This window comes from Melozone crissalis, unplaced genomic scaffold, assembly GCF_028551555.1.
Source record: "Melozone crissalis strain CALT ecotype California unplaced genomic scaffold, PUWL_Pcris_2 ptg000042l_1, whole genome shotgun sequence".
Taxonomy (NCBI): domain Eukaryota; kingdom Metazoa; phylum Chordata; class Aves; order Passeriformes; family Passerellidae; genus Melozone; species Melozone crissalis.
Genome location: NW_026535820.1, coordinates 51,678,673 through 51,698,880, shown reverse-complemented (window position 1 = coordinate 51,698,880; position 20,208 = coordinate 51,678,673). Strand labels below are relative to the sequence as shown.

Here is a 20,208-nt window from a genome sequence, read left to right as displayed (position 1 = left end):
TTAGAAAATGCAAAAATACAAAATTGTACATATTTTGTGAAAGTTTGTATTATGCTGCAATGCATCCACATGTAGAGACATGCAAGTGGATGAGTTTAAATGTCTGAGCATACATCAGAGCTCGTCTTTTCCTTGACTGGTAATTACTCAAGACCAAAAGGCAGAGGAAACGTGGTTTTCTCAGTTCAGCTGTCCGTGGAACTTGTTCATTGTATTCTTTGCTCTTGATTTAAAGAATGTTTGCTTTTCTCTGAAAATTTCTGCAGCTTGTCGTTACTTACACAACATTTTTCTTGCAGCTGCAGGAGTCCAATACTGACAGGCAACTCATTGAGACCTCTCCAGTTCTTCAAAAGCTTACAGAGTTTGAGGAGGCAATTGGAGTCATCTTTACTCACGTTCGACTTCTAGCACGTGCATTCACTCTGAGGACAGTAGGCTTTAACCATCTGACTCTGTGAGTACATAGCAAGAGTCCTCATGTAGCTCTGTTGGCCCTTCTGTTAGAGTATTCCAGATTGTCTGGTTTGTAAGCAAACCATGTTACATTTATTTCCTGGAATAGAGCAGCTTTGTTCACATGCCCGCCTGGCTCAGTGTGCCACCTGTGACAGTAGTCAGTAGCAAGTACCTTGGGAAAGACTGTAGAAGGTGTTAGAGACCTATCCTCGTGTTTATTTTATGCTTTTTGCATGACTGATATTTATGCATCACTCCTGAGACCTTAGCAAAACATACCTAGAGGTACATTTGGGCAGAGAAAAGAATTACATTCTTTGATCCAAGCACTGCCCTTGTGTTCTGTTACTTGCAAAGCTTCCAGCTGTGTTTTCAAGCAAACAGTATTGCAGAATATGCTGAGTTGGAAGGAACCCATTGGGATCATCAAATCCAACTCCTGGCCCTGCATAGAACACCCCAGGAATTACACCATGTGCCTGAGAGTGTTGTCTCACATTTCCTGAACTCAAACAGGCTTGGTGCTGTGACCACTTCCCTGTGAGCCTTTCCAGTGTTAAACCACTCTCTGGATAAAAAACCTCTTCCTGATACCTAACCCAAACCTCTCCTGACTTGGCTCCATGCTGTTTCCTTGAGCCCTGTCTCTGGTCATGAAAGTGAAGAGATCAGTACCCACCCCTCCATTCCCCTCTGCAGTGAGGTCTCCCCTCAGTCCCCTCCAGGCTGAACAAAGTGACCTCAACTGCTCCTCATTTGGCATCCCCTCACATTTGCTTACCTTTGGACACTCTCTAACAACTTCATGTTGTCTTTATTCTGTGGTTCCTAAAACTGCCCCCAGCACTGGAGGTGAGGCTGCCCCAGCTCAGAGCAGAGCAGGACAATCCCCTCCCTTGCATGCCTGGCCATGCTGTGCCTGATGTCCCCCAGGACAGGGTTGGCCCTCCTGGCTGCCAGGGCACTGCTGGCTCGTGTTCAACTTGCCATCAACCAGGACCCCCAGGTCCATTTCCACAATGCAGCTCTCCAGCATCTCATTCTCCACTTTATACCACAACTGGAGCTGTCCCAGACAGAGAATCTGGCACTTGCCCTTGTTAAACTTCATATCAGTGCTCATCCTCTCCAGGATCTTGTATGAGTTTAAACCCTGATCCTTTCCTTTCTTGTGAGTGGACATTTTTGTCTGTTGAAGTATTGCATTCATTAGTTCGTTTTCTTAAAACAAGTTTGAGATAGAGATCTTATCTCAATACAGATTTGATGTTAACTGCTCTTCTCCTTCATTTAGTCTGTGATCTGTAATCTAATGATTGCATTTATTTGTAGCTATCCCGATTTCCTTTTTGCCTGTAAGTTGATGTTACTACAGTAATGAGCTGTGTTTTCATCTCACCTGATTAACACTGAAAAATTGTCTTAAATGTGTTTGGAAAATGAGCAAGGCTCACTTTCAGATCACTCTTCATTTTAATTTGTGTGTGCATGCTGGTTTTGGTTTTTTCCTCATGAGTGCTTATTGATTTTGCTGCACTGATGTCTCATTTTTCAGAGGCCACAACCAGAGGATGGAATTCCTGGGTGACTCCATAATGCAGTTGGTAGCCACAGAGTATTTATTCATACATTTCCCGGATCATCATGAAGGGCACTTAACGGTGAGACTGCCATCAATCATATTCTCCATAAGAGCAAGAGTGGGATGGAGACCGAAATTATTGGAGCAGCCAGTGAATTGTTCTGAGTTTGATTAATAGAAGAAGCCTCAGCAACCACTGCTCTTAATAAGGCTTTGTTAATTTTAAGTCATGAGCACTGCAATGAATCGAAAATGGTGATTTATGACTCCACTGCAATAATTTCTGTTCAGTCTGTGAAGTGGATCAAAAATTTTGAAGATGTCAGTGATAAAATTGAGGGCCAAGACTAGTTCTTGTTTAAAGATGGGTGTCTTAAACCATTTATTTAAATAGATGTATCATGTGACTTTTTTTGATTCCTGTCTTCTAGTCTGTTGAACATGCATACAGGCAGGTTTATACATCCTGATAAAAAAGTTTTTACTATTTATTTTAGTCTGCTTTTCCTCGTCTTCAATCTGAACTTCCTGAGGTAGCTTTTGAATTTAATTTTAATATAGTTATAGTCATCTGTTGATTGCTATAGTCTTTTAGCCTCTCTTATCTGGACTTTGAACAACTAAGTTTGGAGACCTTTCAATAATTTACAGTACTTCAAATACGGCATGATAGTATTAGATTTTTCCTGATTAGCTCTGCAGCTGTTGAGTTGTGGCTTTGTTTGAAAGTAACAAATTTTGTTTGGCTTACTAAATGTTCTTAGTTTACTTGATCAGCAAAGCAATACATATATCAGGAATGTTAGTCAAGTTTTCTAGGTAAAGTTAGGAAGTAGCCTAATTTTAGAGTGGTTCCCTCAGATCAATAAAGGCATGACAATGCTAAGTCTCTAGCAGGCAATGTGTTATCAAGAATATGATTCTTGAATCTTTTGGGCTAAAGCTGTTTGAGGAAGAAAAAAGGACAGGCTGTGACTAAAAGTTACTTGAGTTTTTCTTCATTTCTTAAGTTTCAGTTATATTTTTATGGATTCTTCTGCACCATTGAGGAGACAGATATAAAGCCTGGTGGGATTTTTTGCTTTCTGCATGACTTTTAAGAATGTAGGCATCTGTGCTCTTATAACTCTTGCAAGAACTGTTTGGCCAGAAGAATATGGGATGTTGCTGTTAATGGGTGTAAATGCTCAGAACAATGGTTAGAATGTCTTTTTGTTGCTCAGTGTAATGATTAGTGAGTTGGAAAGTACAAGTTGCGCACTTCAGTTTTTAGGCAAAACTGCAAAGTTAAGAGTGGAGTGGATGCTGAAAACACTTAAAAATACAAAGAAGCGGGCAATGCCTAAAATGAAATTTGAACTGTGGAGGTGTGTTCATGTGTAGAGAAAATGATCTTAAATGTTTTTAAATTTGATGACAAATGAAATGAGACGTCTGAGAAAGGAGGCTGATAAAGTGTAATCTGAAGAGAAACTGCAAACACTAAGCTCTTTCTCCTGTCATCTGGGGACACACTGAAATTTGAAGTAGTAATAGAACATCAACTAAATGGTGTCTGGTGTGTTGAGGGCAATTTTGGTCAAGGATTCTACTTGACTGGCAATGCAGTGGCTTCCCAGTGTGGAGTAATTGCTTGTGGAGAGATGTCTGTAAAATAATTATGTTTAAGAAAAAGAAAGGAGAACGTAGTCTCATCTACATACTTGGAGATAGCCAAATAATGTACCAGAAGAGAAGTTGACATTTTGTTGAATGTTGGAAGATAAGCTTCTCCAGTGCTGAGTTATGGATACATTCTTTGGTACAGTCATGAGTAGTGGTACGTTGGGTGAAGGTGGAAGAATTAGGAAAAGAATTGCTTTGTAAATAAAGCCAGGCTCCAGTTGAGCATATCATGTATCACAGGATCTGCAGTGATCTGTGTGTTACCAGTGTGGAGACTAACTCTAAAAAAGCTGCTGGAAAGGCACAGGGACTGTGTGTTCTCTGTATCATGAGGAGGAATTGAATTTCTTGCCTGATCACACTTGTAGAGGAGGCAAATTCTAATATGGAGCAAGTTGATAACCACAGTGCTAAGAGGATAACTGGGCTTTTTTTTCTATCTCTAATTCACAGGGTAGTGTATGTGTTGCTCTTTGTTTTATGATACTACTAATCATGATTATGGATCCCATCAAAATAAATAGTCTGTAAACAAAACAAAAGAAATCCTTCTTCTTCCATTACAAGAAACAGATTTTTGTCATGGGACACTGCACTTCTGTCTCATAGGGTACATATTAGGATGCTGTACTTAGGATATCGTTGGGGAAAGTATAGTTTATTTATCATAAGGACATAAAAGGAAAGAATTTTGAAATAGAACAAGTAGTAAATGAGTTTAAGCAAAGGTTAGGGAGTGGGGTAATAGTACTATGTGCAGTTTGCCTAGTTTACGAAGATCAGGTTATGAGTGTCTGCTTCATACATCATTGACAAACAAATTATGAACATACTGTTCTTTGTTTATCTGTTCTGAGAGATGAAGTATCAAGTGCAGCAAATAAATCTTGATTTTTCATAAGCTCAATTGATGTGCTGGAGCCAGGTAGCATATAACTTGTATCTAATAAGCTGAGCAAATGTGATATGGAAGACAAAAAAAGGGAAAAATGTGTGTGCAGCATCTCAACTCCAGATTGCACATAAACTGTGGAAAAGAGAGACATTCTTTACTTCTCATTCCTACCTCTTGTAGTAGCTGTAACTTCTTTAATGCTGTTCCATTTAAAGCAAAAAAGCAAACAAGCAGGAAAAATTCTGACCTCTCCAAAGGTTCAGAAATTCTCCCTAAAGTTCCAGAATACTCCTTTAAGCTGTGTGGGAGCTCTGTCTCTTTGTTAGAGCTGTATGTTTAAGTAATCTGTCTGGAGACAAGGTTTTTTCATGACACATCCTTGACCTTTTCATATGTGGAATACATTAGGGCAGACCCGTGTCCGGGATGCATCGGCTCAGCTGTGCTGCCTTCTAGCAGAGCAAATAGTGCATACAGGCTGTCCATCTGTGTATTTTTGTCTTTGGCCAAAGGAATGGAGCAGCTTCCTCCTCTGCTCATTCTGAAACACTGAGCTATCTTGCTTTAATGTGTATTTGTTTGAGTCACCACCTATTTATTCATTATTTGGTGGATACCGGGAGCTGTTCCATGGACTCCAGAATATTTTTTTTGCTTACTCTTTATGTGGGAAAATGTATACAACTGTGTAATACTTAAACTAGAAAATTGCAGATTAGCTGAGAAAGTACAGGACTCATGAAGACATGGAAGGAAGCTCACAAGCAAGCATTTTAAATGTGTGACATATATACAGAAGTAATGTGTCCATAGAATAAGTAAAGATTGGTGAGAAGAATTGAAACAGAGAGAAAAATCACCAGCAGAAAGAGTGACAGAGTGTGTCTCTATATAAATCACTTGAGATGCCCTGAATCTAAATGTCAGTAAACTGAGAGAAGTGAGAAACCTCAAGGATAAAAGTAACTTTTTCTCCCCAGCTCTCCTAGGTTTTGTAGTTTGTTATTGGTGATTTTTATTAAGGAATGGAACTTCTTTCTTTTGCAGCTGTTGAGAAGTTCTTTGGTGAACAACAGGACACAGGCCAAGGTGGCAGAGGAGCTGGGCATGCAAGAGTTTGCCATCACTAACGACAAGACAAAAAGGCCTGTAACTCTTCGAACTAAGACTTTGGCTGATCTCTTGGAATGTGAGTTAATTTGGTTATAATAACTTCATACTTAATGACTTCCTTTTCCTTGGGGCTTGTTTAAGAAAGCCATTAGAAATCCCCTAAATCGCTATTAAAAATGTATGTTCAGGTTTCCAAATGATTTATGTCTATACCTCTGAAAGCCAGATTTTTGAAGAGTAACCTAGATTTTTGAAGTCTGTATAAAAGCATGAAGAAGGCATAATTGCAGATAGAAATTTAAAAGCTTAGAAATTGAGGGTTCAGGATGACCAGGTCAAAAGCATGTCTTCAAAGTTAAAGCTTATACTCTGAATTGAGCTATTTAACAGCAGTTTCAGTGTTTCATTAGTATGTTCTTGACACTGTTGGAAGACAAAATAGTTAAGCAGGTGAATAGTTCTGTGTTTCATTTGTCTGCATTTGAGGAAGTTTTAAAATGGTCATTCCACAAGAGGAAAGACTGCATGGAAATGAAATTATTTTTAGTCAATTTTTGGAAGTTTGTGCTGCCTTCTTTCTCATGAAGTGGAAACAGTGATAAATATTCGACAAAGAAAGTTAATCCCTGTCTTGTATATTTTGATGTGTTTTGCAAGCAATTCAGACCACTTGGCTTTTGCAAAATCCCATAAACAAATGGAAATAGCCCACAAACAGGAGAGATTTATATCTAAATTATTTTATGGTACTCAGTAGTGATTTATTTGTAAGTATTCATGGTCTCCTGGTTAAAATGCGAGATTAGAAGCAGAGTGTTGTTTCTAGCACTTTAAATGACTGGGTGGATTTGGGTAAATCACTTAATCTCTTGGTCAACTTGATTTTTTTTTTCCAAGTATGCAGGATAATACCCTCATCAGATCACTGCTCAGAAACGTAATTGAATATGGCTTTAAAGTACCCAGTGATACTTGTTTCTAAAAGTGCAAGCCAATAATGCTCTCCTTGGAAGAGTGACAGTAACTTTTTTTTCCCTCAGCCTTTATTGCTGCCCTGTATATTGATAAAGATTTGGAATATGTTCACACGTTCATGAATGTTTGCTTTTTTCCACGGCTAAAGGTAAGATCAGTTGATTTCCTCCTTTCCTGCTACTGTATTTTAACACATTGTAGTATTTGAAACCCTTATTGCAATCTCTGAATCATAAAAGCATATTTGTGGACTTCCTGCAGGAGTTTATTTTAAATCAAGATTGGAATGATCCTAAATCTCAGCTTCAGCAGTGCTGCTTGACTCTCAGAACAGAAGGAAAAGAGCCGGACATTCCTCTCTACAAGTAAGAACAGGCTCCTTATGGACACCAGCTAATTATAAATCTTCCTTGTATATGGAGCAAGATGTGATCAGTCACCCTACATTTTCCCCATAGTTTTTCTTGTTGTTACCCAAGCCCTATAGTATTTCTTTGTCTGAAGATAGATAATACTGTTTTCTAAGCCTTAGTTGTTTAAGCCATTACAAGGAAGAGTTACTGAGCATTTTACCTTTACAGTTGTAAGAGAAAAATAGAGTTTTTATTTTGGAGTGGAGTATTTAATTGGCATAATTCTTTATTTGTTTTTCTTTTAATGTAAGGAATGGTAGTATTAAATGAAAAGAGTTAAAGAAATGACTGTTTTATTATGAGGTCAAGATATCTCCATTTTCACTAACATATGAAGTTTCTTGATATTATTATACAAAAATAATAATGCCTTATGTTACACTTGCTGATTATAGGCACTGTTTCTCATTCACAGTCAGGCACTGAAGGGCAGCACAAGTTTTGGACATTTTTGCTGTGTGGTTCAGCTGGCAAATGTTCCTGTGTTCAATGACAAAGAGATCAGGGCAGTGAACCTTTTAACTTGAACACCTAACTTAGCTACCTGAAACTGGATGGGATTGATCTCCCTTTTTACTTCCAGTTGCTAAATAGTGTAATAGCTGCTTAAAAAAGATAATAAACCTTAGGCTGTATATTGCATCCATATCCATTCAATTACTGTAGGAAAGTGTGCAATGTTAGCCCCAAAATAAGAGATAAAGGCTGTGAAAATTCAAGGTTTGTGTTGTTGGGATTATTATATCAAAAATATATGAAGAATGAAAGTATAAGTGCATCTGTCCCAGGTACTGAAGTAAGGTTTCCAATGCAGTGTAGCAGTTTAGTGACAGTGACACACACTGCAATTATAAGTGCCATCCCCTTAACACTGCAGCCAGTGCTCTGCAGGTCTGACTCCTCTGTCTCTCTGTGTGAGGGTTCAGGGCTTTGTCTAGGCTGAGGGGAATGAATTCAATAAAAAACAATTTCCCATTTTTGTAAAAACCACTTAATATCAAGTACCAAATGTTTGTTTTGTTTTGCTGTGATGATAAATTGATTTTTATAGTACAGCTCAGACCTAGTATTACACTGTTATCTTCCTATTATCTTGTTAAATTCCTTTTCTTGGGGTTATCTGTTTCACTGCAGTCAGTACTATTGCTTTTAAATTTAGGGTAGGTTTTATTTGCTCTTGTCACAGTGCATGGAAGGATAGAGTGCTTTAGTTAGATACTTTAAAAATTGATGTGAAATTTGTGCTCTTTCTGAAAAGAAACAAGGTAGCAGACAGAACTTGATCTGAAAGTGGGGAGAGCTTTGGGACAGCCGTGAGAAACTGCAAAAGAAGCAATTCATTGCACATCTAGGGAATTAGTTTTTCCCTTTCAGATGGTTGTTGATGTATGTCCTAGACTTCAGGTCAAATGGAAAGTTTGTTTTGTCACAAAGTAACTTTTCAAAGCTGATGGAAAATTTCTTTGTACTGTGATAACTCAGTGTAGAGAACTACCATGTCTAATACAAAGTCCTTACAAAACCTTGCTACCTGCAAAACTCTCAGGGACTAAACTTCTAGTGCACACATAATTGTATGGGTGTGTTTACTTGCAATTGCACAGCTGTGCATAATTTATTACTTTATTACAAGTCATGGGATCGATATAAATACTGTTCTGGTAATCTCTGGGTTAGTGTGATCTATACAGACATCCTTGCTCTGTGTTTTGCATTAATTGTACTATATGTATTGACCAGACTGTAAGTTTGGTGAGCTATGTGCCACAAACAGATTCTGTGTTTTAATCTTCCCTGCTTGAATAAAATATTTCTTCTTTCAGGACCCTGCAGACAGTGGGACCTTCTCATGCCAGGACATACACAGTAGCTGTCTACTTCAAAGGGGAAAGAATAGGATGTGGTAAAGGTCCAAGGTATAGTAAAAAATTAATCACATGGTGTTAGAGTGTGGTGGTGTCCAAAATTAGTAGCAATGGAGGTAGACTGTTGTATGGTCTGCCATAGGAAAGGAAAGCTGTAGACCCTTCTTCAAACTTCTCTGCTTTAGGCATACCTGAAGGGTTCAATGTTGATATAATTTTGGATCTTATGCTCTTTTTGGTGAATTTGCCTTCAAGGTGGCTGGCAATGCTAACTATTTGTGGCTCTTGTAACTGCAGAACAGCTTCTAGGAAATAGTGTCTTTATCTTGGTATTTGCTATTGGATTACTATGCAGCTTACCGTGGCAAGTTAAGAGTGCCACACTATTACACTTTTTTTTTTCTAGGCATTTTGGAATGGTTCTAAGAATTCAAAGACTTCAACCATGAACCCCAGAAACCTAATTTTATGCTATCAAATCTGATGGTGGTTATAAAAATATAATTTTTTTTTTTTTAACATTCGCACATCTGTGATCTTGTTCCTTTTTTTCTTGCAAGTAAAAGCAAATGCTTTAATGAAGAATGGACTGGAATATTTTGTTAATATTAATGGTCTAAGTCAAAAAATATTCTACTGGAGCTGTAATGCTATTGCCCACATATTTATGGAATGGCTGATGTATCATGCACTCTGGGACTTACAAGCTGCTGGTTTTCCAAAAAGTTTCATTGCAAAAGCATAACTAGTCGTCCACTTTGTCAGAAACTTTAGTTTATTCTGTACAGCTTAGATCTCACGTAACATGTTTTTGTTTGGCTTTCAGTATTCAGCAAGCAGAAATGGGAGCTGCAATGGACGCACTTGAAAAATGTAAGATATTGGGCAACAGAGAATTCATAGTTTATTTCCTTGTTCTTTAGTGAGGCCAGGTACATATTTTGTGGGGGATAAGTTTTGAACAGAACACATATGTTGAGTGCTGTCTGCTTCTAAGCAGCAGGATTTTCTCTTAGTACTTTCAAGACAGTTTTGTAGCAGTTGAAGTTAATACAATCTCAACAGGTATTTGTTAAAGGGAACTGATCAGCTACAGGGGATGCAACTTCAAGGGAGCCCTGTGCAGTAGTGTTTCATTGAGGTTTTCCATGCTTATGCATTCAGTGAGATTAGACTGCATAGTCTCTGATGCTTGCCCTTTATTTCAGGGGGGAGCCAAGTGTGACCTTAGAAAATAAAATTTGATCCCAGATTATCAGTAGACTAGGTTAAAATCTAAGAGGCGGGTCCCCAACAATTTAAATTGATATTTATCTCTCAGGAAGGGTTAATATCAGCTGCAGATCCAGGGATCTGTGTATACATCTCTCTAAATTACATGCTGCATAGCCAGCATGGGAGCAGTCCTTCATTGAAATGTAGTCTCAGATATGAATGTGTGGGCAAGCTTCTTATATTAAGTAACTTTGGTCAGTTGGGTTAAAGTTTCAGGTGTGGGTAACGTGCAAGCAAATAGATTATAACCATTTTGTGCAGCAGAAATTCTCTATTGAGAAGAACATGGGAAGTCCATTTTTTGCATTTCATTCAAAGGAGACACATGCAGTTCCTCAGATGTCAAAGGTTTTTAATCTGTTATCTCTGCATTTGGAAATTTCAGGGCTTAAATATTTCAGAAGGCAATGAATCTGTGTAGCTCAGATATGTTTTTGTATCCATCTGCTAAGCATATACTTCTCACCACCAGTAAATTTGACAAGTAGAAAAATGTAACTTCCCTTCTCCGCTGAGTATCTGCAAGATGTTACTGAAGTTTTCTTTGAATGAGTTTTCTTGTGACAGTATCACCACTCAAGAGAGCTGTGAGTTTCATGGCCTATCAATCCAAGGACTTCACAGCTATCTTCTGACATATATATTTGTTTAAATACCATAGAACTCTAGAGGTCTGTGCTCCTGCTGCCCTTCAATTCAAAACAGAGCGAACTTTCAAGTTAGTTTCTCTGTGCCTTGCCAGTCAAGTTTTAATTGTCTTTTGGGATGGAGGTTACACAACCCTTAGGGGCCCTTCAAGGGTCCTGTTGTATTATGTATATGGTGGTGCAGTAGAGTTGTTTGGTTTGGTTTGTTTGTTGGGTTTTTTAATGCATAAGTAGTTAACTTCAAGTGAAAGTGGTTTTCATATACCTATTTATATGATAGCCCTGATGAATTTATTATATGAGTTTCCTCCTTATCCTTCTAAACATATTAGAACAGGTTGCTACCAAGCTGAGTTCTTAAAGAATCATGTTACAGGCAGTGCTGAAAATCTGATTTTCATTTTATTGGGCACATGAGCAACAAAATATCCCAGAACTCCATTAAACAAAGCACTAGTGCTTTTAAAAACAACAGCAATTTAAAACCAATTTTGTTTAGATTGCCTTCTGGTTTAAATAAATATACTGTCCTGTGCTCAAGTTGTAAATAACTGATGAATAAACCTTTTATTCCTGTAGTATGTATAATAAAGGGCACAAATTTCACTGGCCAGTAAAACAAAGCAGTAGAAAGTTATTCTGCTCTGCCACAAACTCCTGCAGTTTTTGTGGCTTCTGCACTGCATTCTCTAGCTGAGAATCCGTGCTGCCTGGGACCCAGGAAAAGGAGGAAAAAGCTTGGTGCCAAGGAGGAAAAAGCTTGGTGCCATGGTACTCCTCCCTGAGAAGCCTCAGCTGAATTCTCTCTCAATAGCCAGCAAGAGAGAGAGCAGTCCTTTGCTGAGACATCTACCAAATTTATGGCTTTAAAGATCAGTGCAGTAACCTTTTCGATTCATCTCAGACTGATCAGGGAGCCAGTGCTGATCCCAGAGCTCTGTGTGATCCCAGCAGGATTCACCATCAGCTGCAGCCTGTCACATACTCTGCCACCCCTTTGCTTTCTGACTGGCTGGAGGGTGCAGGTCTCACAGCACAGACACATGAGGATGTCAGCACCCTGGTCATGCAGAAAACATCACATTCTGTGAGCCGTGCACTAAAGTGAGAGCAATTCTGTTCACTTACATAAGCTGTTCTTGCAGTCTCAGCGCTAATGTGTACCTACACATCAGCCAATGGACAAGTGCCTGAAAGCAGAAGCATCCATCCCCTCAGCTACTTCTCCATCACCTCAGCCCTGTCCAGTCTGTTTCAGGCAGTCTTCACTCATCCATGCTCTTAGACTGCTCTAAGGCTGCCTTGTGGTCCATAGCCAAGCATTAACTTCTTCAGGAGCAGACTCAACTGCATTCCATCTTGCTACACTATTACTTTCCCATTAGGATCCCTGCCATAGTGTGGGGCGTGTAGTTGATTCTGCATGGTATAAAACAATAATGAAAATAATGGAAACATCTGTGCAATGCTTGAAACCAGTGGCTCATGCTTTTCAGAGTGAGAGCAAGACAAAAAACCCTGACAGCATTGACAGTAGTTTCACATTCATTTTTCAGTATCAACCACCTGTTGCTAAGGGAACAGAGTGTAACATCCAGGTAATACCTGGCCATATTGCCATACCAGGATTTTATATTTTGTTTTTGTGAGTATATTAGATTTGGTGGTGCTTTGTAGCAAGAGAAACAGATGTAAAGAAATCACAAAGAAACCAAAGTCTTATGAAACAGTCCTGGTTTACTATGTATTATAAGAAATAAATGAGTAAAAATGGGAACAGCATTGTTCCCCCCCTACCTCTAATAACATCAAAGTTTAAAACAATACAAGTTGAGGCTTTCTCTGTTACCAGTTTGTTTATTAATGTAAAATATTTCTCCTTGTGTCAGATAACTTTCCCCAGATGGCCCATCAGAAACGGTTCATTGAACGGAAGTACAGACAAGAGTTGAAAGAATTGAGGTGGGAAAGAGAGCATCAAGAGAGAGAGTCAGAGGAGACTGAAGAAGCAAGGAAATAAAAGGAGGGCACAGAAGCAGTGGCATATTTACTTACTTAATAACTCTGACTATGGCCTATGGAGACCTAACCTAGTTTCTTGCAGATGAATGAAGAGTGCCTGTTGATATAAAAAAAAAAAAAAAAATTGTAATATCTTCCTTTAAAAGTGTGTGCAAATACAGTATTTCTTTAGTTTGGTTTTAAGTTTGGCTTTTTAATAAGATTTGGGTTTAAATCCTTTTAATTTTTATGAAAAGTTGTTGATTATTTTTATTCTTTTTACTGTCTTGTATGAAGTAATAAAGTATTAATTTCCAAAGCTAATAGGAGGAAAGGCTGTTTAACAATTGTCTCCTATGTCTAAGTGCTGTGTTGTCAGTGATCAGCCAAGTTATTGCATGAACTCTGCTGTAAGGGGGACGAAAGTATTATGAAAAACTGATTCAGTTGAGCACTTAAGCATGTACCTTGCTTAAGTTTTGCAGCTAAATTTATTTCTTGAGTCTGCTAAACCAGAGCTTTAAAGTTCAGGCCCTTTTTACAGAAAATGGTGCAGTAATTAAAAGGAGGTACTCAGTTTTGCTTTGAACAATGGATGTCACATCTGAAATGTGGCGCAGATGTGTGTGGAAGATTGAGTAGGTTTTTTTTTTAATCACTGTTATAAGACTTGAAGGAGAAGATAATTATGAAGCAAGAGAATGGCAGGTTTTCTAGAGAATGTACATGTAGTTTACATTAACAAGTTTAGTTTCTTTCTGAGCTTCTTGTTCTGTCAGGCTGGTGTCTAATTTAATGGATTTCTTTGACAGGAAGATACCAGTGTGGCCATTACTGTGAAATGGTGTATTAGAAGCTCTATATGGGTGCTGTTCCAGAGAGATTCATTGAAAACAGTTTTTGTCAAAGGAAGGGCAGAATTTATCGCCAAAGTGGTGTGCAGTTTTAAGTCACCCAGTTTCCTTGGGTTTCTTTGGTGTCTGTGGCTTGTATTAGACAGACAGATGTTTCTTCTATAAAAGCTCTGAACAGCACCAGAAATTAAAAATCCACTGTGTTTGTTGGTATTTTTTCCCACTGGTTATCAGTGTTGTTTGTTCTTTTAATTTTCCTGCTTCAAGCCATTCATTTCCATTAAGCTGGTTCTCAGTTAATACACTCCCTTGGTAGGTATTGTGGAGTCATTTTTCATCTTTCTTTTCTGATAAGCAAAACAGATTGAACCCTTATTTTCCTTCGCTGCGCATTTTCTTCCTGAAAGAAGAAAAGATCCTTTTCGGCCAGTCATTTAAGCATGTCCCACATGCCCCACACCTGTATGTGTTAAAGTGTGGGGCAGCATGGATGCACGAGTCTGGCCCAAGGAATTCGTGCCGACTCATGGAAGAAAACTTCTGCCTGACGGCCACTCTGCTCTGAGCAGCTTCTTCAGCGGTGGTTTGAAGCACCTCTCTGTAGGTGTGGGATGGACATCAGGAGAAGCACTTCATGCAAAAGTGCCAAAGTAGACCCCAAATGAAGCTGAAAAATTCAGGCTGCATGAATGTCTTCCTAAAGTTTCACTTCTGAGCTAATCAATATGTGTATTTTCAGAAGCATACCTTTCTACACTTGCAATGTGAGATGCACTTAAATAGGGGGGGGGTTTTTACACTTGAGCCCACAACACTACCTCACTTGTTCCAGCTCTATGATTTGCCTTTTCCTAATGGATTGATGCTTAAAATCCATTTCAGAGGATGAGAGAAAAGAAAAATACAAACACATTCTCTAATTTAGAGAGTAATAATAGTGGAGGGAATAAAAACAAGGTAAAGGCAAGGAGCTGCTCTCTGCTGAATGCTGCTGCCATTTGACTTTTGAGAAGAGTTTGTAACTTCCTTTAGCTTCAGTCGGTAAATAGAAAGCTGAAATGCTTCTGAAGAGTAGGAAGCTTGAAACGCACCAGCAAGTCCTCTGTCCACAAGACTTTTGTATTTCAAATTCTTTTGTATAATTGCCCATCTGCTTCTAGCAGTAAATGAAATGGTGCGGTGCCAGAGGGTCAAGTGTAAACCATTATTTTATTTTTCCCTCTTAACTGTGACCAGTTTCATATGTTTCATGAATAGAAAATTACTTCATTTTCAGGTGTATGATTGCTTAGCAAATTTCAGTGTATTTGACGTCACCAAAGAACCCCAGTGGAATTGTTAGTTCATAGTTTTAACATTACTTTCATTATTCCTATATACAATTTCACTTTCCAGCTGTAAGAAGAATGCAGTCTTATTCATAAATATTTTCATTAAATTGGATTGAATTTATCAGGCTGTTTTGGGGGAGGAACCCAGATCTGTTCTTTTTTTCTTCTTTAACCCAGAAATTGCTTGGAAAAAACAAACTTTTAAAAATAATTCCTGCATTCCAGTTACTGCAGTTAATGAGTTTTAGTCTTTCCTCAATAAAGTGTTGGTGGTAACTGTGTTTTTACAAGTGGGCTATTTTCCCTTTTTTGCTGTGTAAGTGTGGGCTAGGAAGAGTGCCTGAAGCAGTTTTGTTTTCCTTGTCTTCAGAACAAAAAACAGAAGGTAAAAAAAATCCTGTTTCCTTTATTCAAACCGCAGTGTCTTTCTGTGTGTGGCCTGTCTAGCAGCAGTGGCTGTGAGTGTTCCTGTTGATTTCAGGAGTTGTGTAGAATGTGAAATGTGAGCACAGTCCTTTACAGCAGCCACCAAGGAGGGGAAGCCTCTTCAAGTTACTTCAAGTTGCCTTGGTAAAAATTATCATTGCGCTCATGCTGATCAGTGGAACAGCTGTAGCTCATAACTAGGCAGCTTGTGCTGCTCCTTTGTAGGTGTGAGGGGGTCTCTGATTTACTGATAAAGTCAGTCCTTTTTTGCTTCAGAGCCTGTTCTCTGTTCTCTGAGCTTGATGTTTTCCTGCAAGATCAATTGACTTGAGCTGGGTGCAAGTAGATGAATAGAGAGCAAGACTGGGATCTGTGTGAATCCAAAAGATCCTGTGAGTATTTTTATTGTGAATATGTACAGAGCATTGAATAGAATTGTAGCTGATTTGATTGGGGATTTCAGCTGAATTAACATAAAATTCATTATGTTATTTGTAGACCCTAAGTTTGCTTTGTAAGATTTCAGTTTCTGGAGGATTATTCAGCAGCAGTACTAAGAGAAACTTGGTCTCTAAGATTGTTGTAAACATCGTTGCTAATAAAGTTTCCCAGAAAAGACTTCAGGCATAGTTGTTACTTGCTAAAACAATTTGGAAACATCAAAAGGCAAATCCTGATCATCTGTCTCCCTACTTCAAAGACTCTGATGATACAGGCTACATATTTAAATGAAATAAGTGGTTCACTTGTAGAAAGTTTCTTTTTGGTGGAAGTTTGTAAAGCCCTGTAAGAGCTCAGGGAGTTGTTCATCTGCATCATTTACCACTGTGCATTGTCTTTGATGAGGACGGTGTTGCAACAGAAATTTCTGTGACCCATACATCCACCCTGCTTCTCCTCCTTCCTGCCCACTCCCCACATCACAGATTGACATTCTCTCTGAGGCACTAAGATTAAATCAGCTGCATGCTCCAGCTGTGCATATTTCTCTGTCCATCAGGGAGCAGGCTTTCCTTAGAGGCCCTTTCCTTCACCTGCCTGCTGCAGGTGACAAAGGGAGCACCAACTTGCGCCCAGTCTTGCTAAGTAAATATATTTCCCTTTGCCTCAGTCATCACTGCATTCCTCAAAAGGGTTTCAAAGCCTTTCCTGAATAAGGGTATAAGTGATTTGCCTGTGACTTACAATACAATCTACCTGGAAGTGTCAGTCTGTCGTTTTGTTGCTCTTCACAGCGCCTTTGTGGAGGGACTATTTATTCTGTTACTAAGAGATGAAAAGGATGAAATTGTCACTGGGGGCCAGGGCTCAGGATATCTGTGGGAAGGCAGTGATTCCTCATCCAGTGGATGATTTAGTCTGTGGCTTTAGTATTTTCCTTGCAAGCCTTCTGTGATTCTCTTGCCATGCCTGAGAGGGTCTTCAAGGGAGAAAAAAGAACTTGGTTGTGCAGGCTGGGCACTGACACCTCATTGCCTTTTCCTGTGGAGACTTGGAAAGCCATCAAGAAGACTGGGGACTCTAGTATAAGAAACCAGAGTCCAAACAGTTTTGCTTGTACACCTCTTTAGAATAGATAAATAAATAAATAAATAAATAAAACCTTCCACTTTGAGCAGACATTTCAAAAGTCATCCATTAGCAAGGGACAGGCTCTTGAGCTGAGAAATTGTGAACTTTTGCTGGTGGCAGAAGCATCAGTGGTCCAGAAGTGCTGCTGCAGTGATGGGTGGGTAAGTGTTTGTCACTGGAGGTAGCTTGTTATTTATTTAAAGATGGGGATGATGGTTAGGGGAACCCATGGGACCCCACTGATGCTAGCTCAGCCAACATTTCTAAAAAAAGAAAATAAAGTTACTTCTTTCCAAAAAAAATAAAGTTACTTCCCTGCAGGTTTCCTCCTTCAGTCATTTACTCTGTCAGAACAGTTCTGACATGGTGACCAGTTTTTGCTGCCAACTAGAATTACAATTCAAGTATTTCAGCTGTTTCCAGAGGGATGCTTGAACTGACAAATAAAAAGCAGCCATTTCTCAATCCAGCAGCATTTTAAAATACTAATACTATTCTGTATCCAATTATAAACTTATTTTTTATATTAAAAAAATTAAAATCATGTAAGGTAAGAATTTTTAATGATCTTATTGAACAAGTCATTCTAAATTGTTGCTCTTGCCTTTGTTCTTGTGATGTTAAAAACATTGTCAAAATACATGTGTCTTTAAACTTTATCATTAAGAAAAATTAAATATACCATCTGAAGGAAAAAAAATCTTTATCCTTGGTGTTAAAAATTTCTGTCATTCAATGCTGCTGTCTGCTTCCTTCCAAAACCCAAACATTTAAAATGTGTGTTCCACCTGTCAGAATGTGTCAGATTTTACAACCAATATCCCATCTCAGTTGATGTCTGTACATTACCAATCAAAATCAATCTGTAAGTTATTGCTTTCTAGGTTTCGAACCAGGGCTTGACCAGACATCCAAAATAGTGTGACGCTTCTTTCCTTATAAGACCTCGAAACTTTCAGAGAACTCAATGGCTTTAGCCCAAAGCAGGTTTTCAAAGCTTCCCATTACCTTTGTTCCCATTGCTTTTATTTTAATTATTATTATTTTTCGATGTTTTCATTGTTTATTTGTTCTTAATGTGATCTGTAGCACTACTGTCTTCTATTTCAAGGTTCCCTGACCCTTACTTCTGCTTAGCAGATCAATGCCTTGCTCACTGAGACTAGAAAATAAATGACCTTGAACTCTTTGCTCTTGCAAGTCACACCTCAACACTTATATCAGAAATCAAGTGCCCACAGCAAGAACAAAAACCTTGCTGCACATCCGTGGAAACAAAGTACTGAATCTTTCCAGTACAATTTCAGGGATTCTGTCAGACATTTTAAGAGAGGCTGTGAATTCTTGAGGCATGTAGTGATGTACTTTTTGCAGCTTGTGTTGTGAATTTATGCAATTGGATTAAGTTTGGCATCTATTTCAGCTGGAAGCTTATAAATGGACATTTATATGTGTAAGTGAGGAGAGAGAGGTAAGAAAAGGCAGAACAGATGCTGAAAACACTAGAAAAAAAGCTTATTTCAGCACTGACTGCTGAGAAGCAGATTGATTTGGATAGAAAAATGTTAACTACTTTCAAATACAGACTGAAAAATATGAGGTTTCATTGTAACATAAATACAATTCTGTGCCATGTGCTTGGGAAAATGATGGCTTTAAAAAATGCATTCAGAGTTGAGTTTTATGCAAAGCTAGAAAATAAATCTTATTGGTAAGATATAGCAAATCTATTAGAAGTGAGATGATAAAACTACTATTTTAGAGATACAGAGGTGAGATGTGATCTAGTAAAGTTGTGATAGTTTTCTAGATTTTAATTAGGAACATAGTTGAATATGTGTATATTTGGTGTAAATGCAGTTATGCATGTATATATTTATTTACATAATGATGCATCTGAAATTTTCCCTCATTGCAACATGACACCTTTTTACAAAGAAAAGAAAAAGGCTTCCCTGTGGTCCATTTTTAGCAGGTATTTGGATATTGGTTTTATTGAAGTAGTGTCCAGAGATCTTCACTGAGACTGGGGCTTTTCATGCCAGCTGCTATGAACACAAAATGACAGGCAGTCCCTGACCCAGAAAGAAATAGAAAGGAAGCAATGACTTACTCAAAGTCACCAAACAGGTCAAGGGTAGAAATGAGAACAAAACCTGAATCTGTCAAGTCCCAGCTGAGATTTGTCCTCTCCTCGTACTGCACACTTATTTACAGCATTGAGCTTTAGATGTTGTAGTTGGTTTATATCTGCATTAATATGGATATTTTAAATTTCATGCACAGCACCCTAGAATGGGGATTTGCCTAATCTCCTTCATACTGAAAGCTTATAAAAGCAATTTTAAAAAGTGAAAGAAAACTCAGGTCCTGCATGGTGGGAGCTTCTCTCCACAGCCAGCATGCTCACACTTGCTGCTGAGCTCCTGCTGTGGCAGCTCGAGCTCATAGCTCCAAGGCCCCTGCTCAGCACCTCGGGACAGTGTGTGACAGCTGTCACTCAGGTAGGAACAGCAGCATTGTCACGTTGTGCTGGAGCTGAGGTTTGGCCCTGTTGTACATACACACAGGAGAAAGCAGGTCTCCCTTCTGCATTCACAGCCTGCTGCTAATGCCTGTAGTTTCTTTAAGTCTGCGTCCTCACCAAATTCATTAGAGGTTAGTATGACTCTAAGCACAGGATACATTTCCAGCGTGGTAACAGAAGGAAATAAACATGCAAACAGCTGTGCTCTCATCTGTGAAAAGTACTTGGATGCAAAGTGCCTAAGTTATTTCCTTGGTTCCTTGAAAATTAATTGTTTGAGAGATTTTTGGGTTGCAGATAGGTAGAGGGGGCTGTGAGTAAACATCACAAAAAGAGAGAAGCATCCCCTCTTCTTAGTCTTGTGCTGCCATGTGTGCTGGTTGCTGCAGGAGGATTGGTGGCTGCTGGCTCCAGGGCAGTAATGGAAGGTGGAGGTGTGGGCTGGAGCATGATCCTGGGCTGGGAGTGTTGTGTGCCAGTACCAGGGCTGGTGGGAACACATCCTGTGCCTGTTCAGCTGGTGAGAAGGCAAGCAGAGGAATGAGAATGGGTTTTATCCTGACCCTGACTGGCAGAAACTGGTGAGATGGTAGTGAGAGCTAGAAGTA

The 20,208-nt window shown here is 38.9% G+C and overlaps 1 protein-coding gene across 2 annotated transcripts in view; it reads left to right on the top strand.

The window, feature by feature from the left end:
* The window catches only part of DROSHA (drosha ribonuclease III), a 72,214-nt gene extending 58,026 nt beyond the window's left edge, over positions 1-14,188 (top strand). For both annotated transcript variants that reach the window (XM_054284941.1, XM_054284942.1), the window contains exons 25-32: positions 300-457; positions 2,015-2,120; positions 5,649-5,790; positions 6,755-6,837; positions 6,951-7,054; positions 8,926-9,018; positions 9,794-9,840; positions 12,779-14,188. In XM_054284941.1, coding sequence (XP_054140916.1) covers positions 300-457; positions 2,015-2,120; positions 5,649-5,790; positions 6,755-6,837; positions 6,951-7,054; positions 8,926-9,018; positions 9,794-9,840; positions 12,779-12,909 — 864 coding nt within the window. In that variant the 3' untranslated portion in view covers positions 12,910-14,188. The remainder of the gene's footprint in view (positions 1-299; positions 458-2,014; positions 2,121-5,648; positions 5,791-6,754; positions 6,838-6,950; positions 7,055-8,925; positions 9,019-9,793; positions 9,841-12,778) is intronic.
* The last annotated feature ends 6,020 nt before the right edge of the window (positions 14,189-20,208 follow it).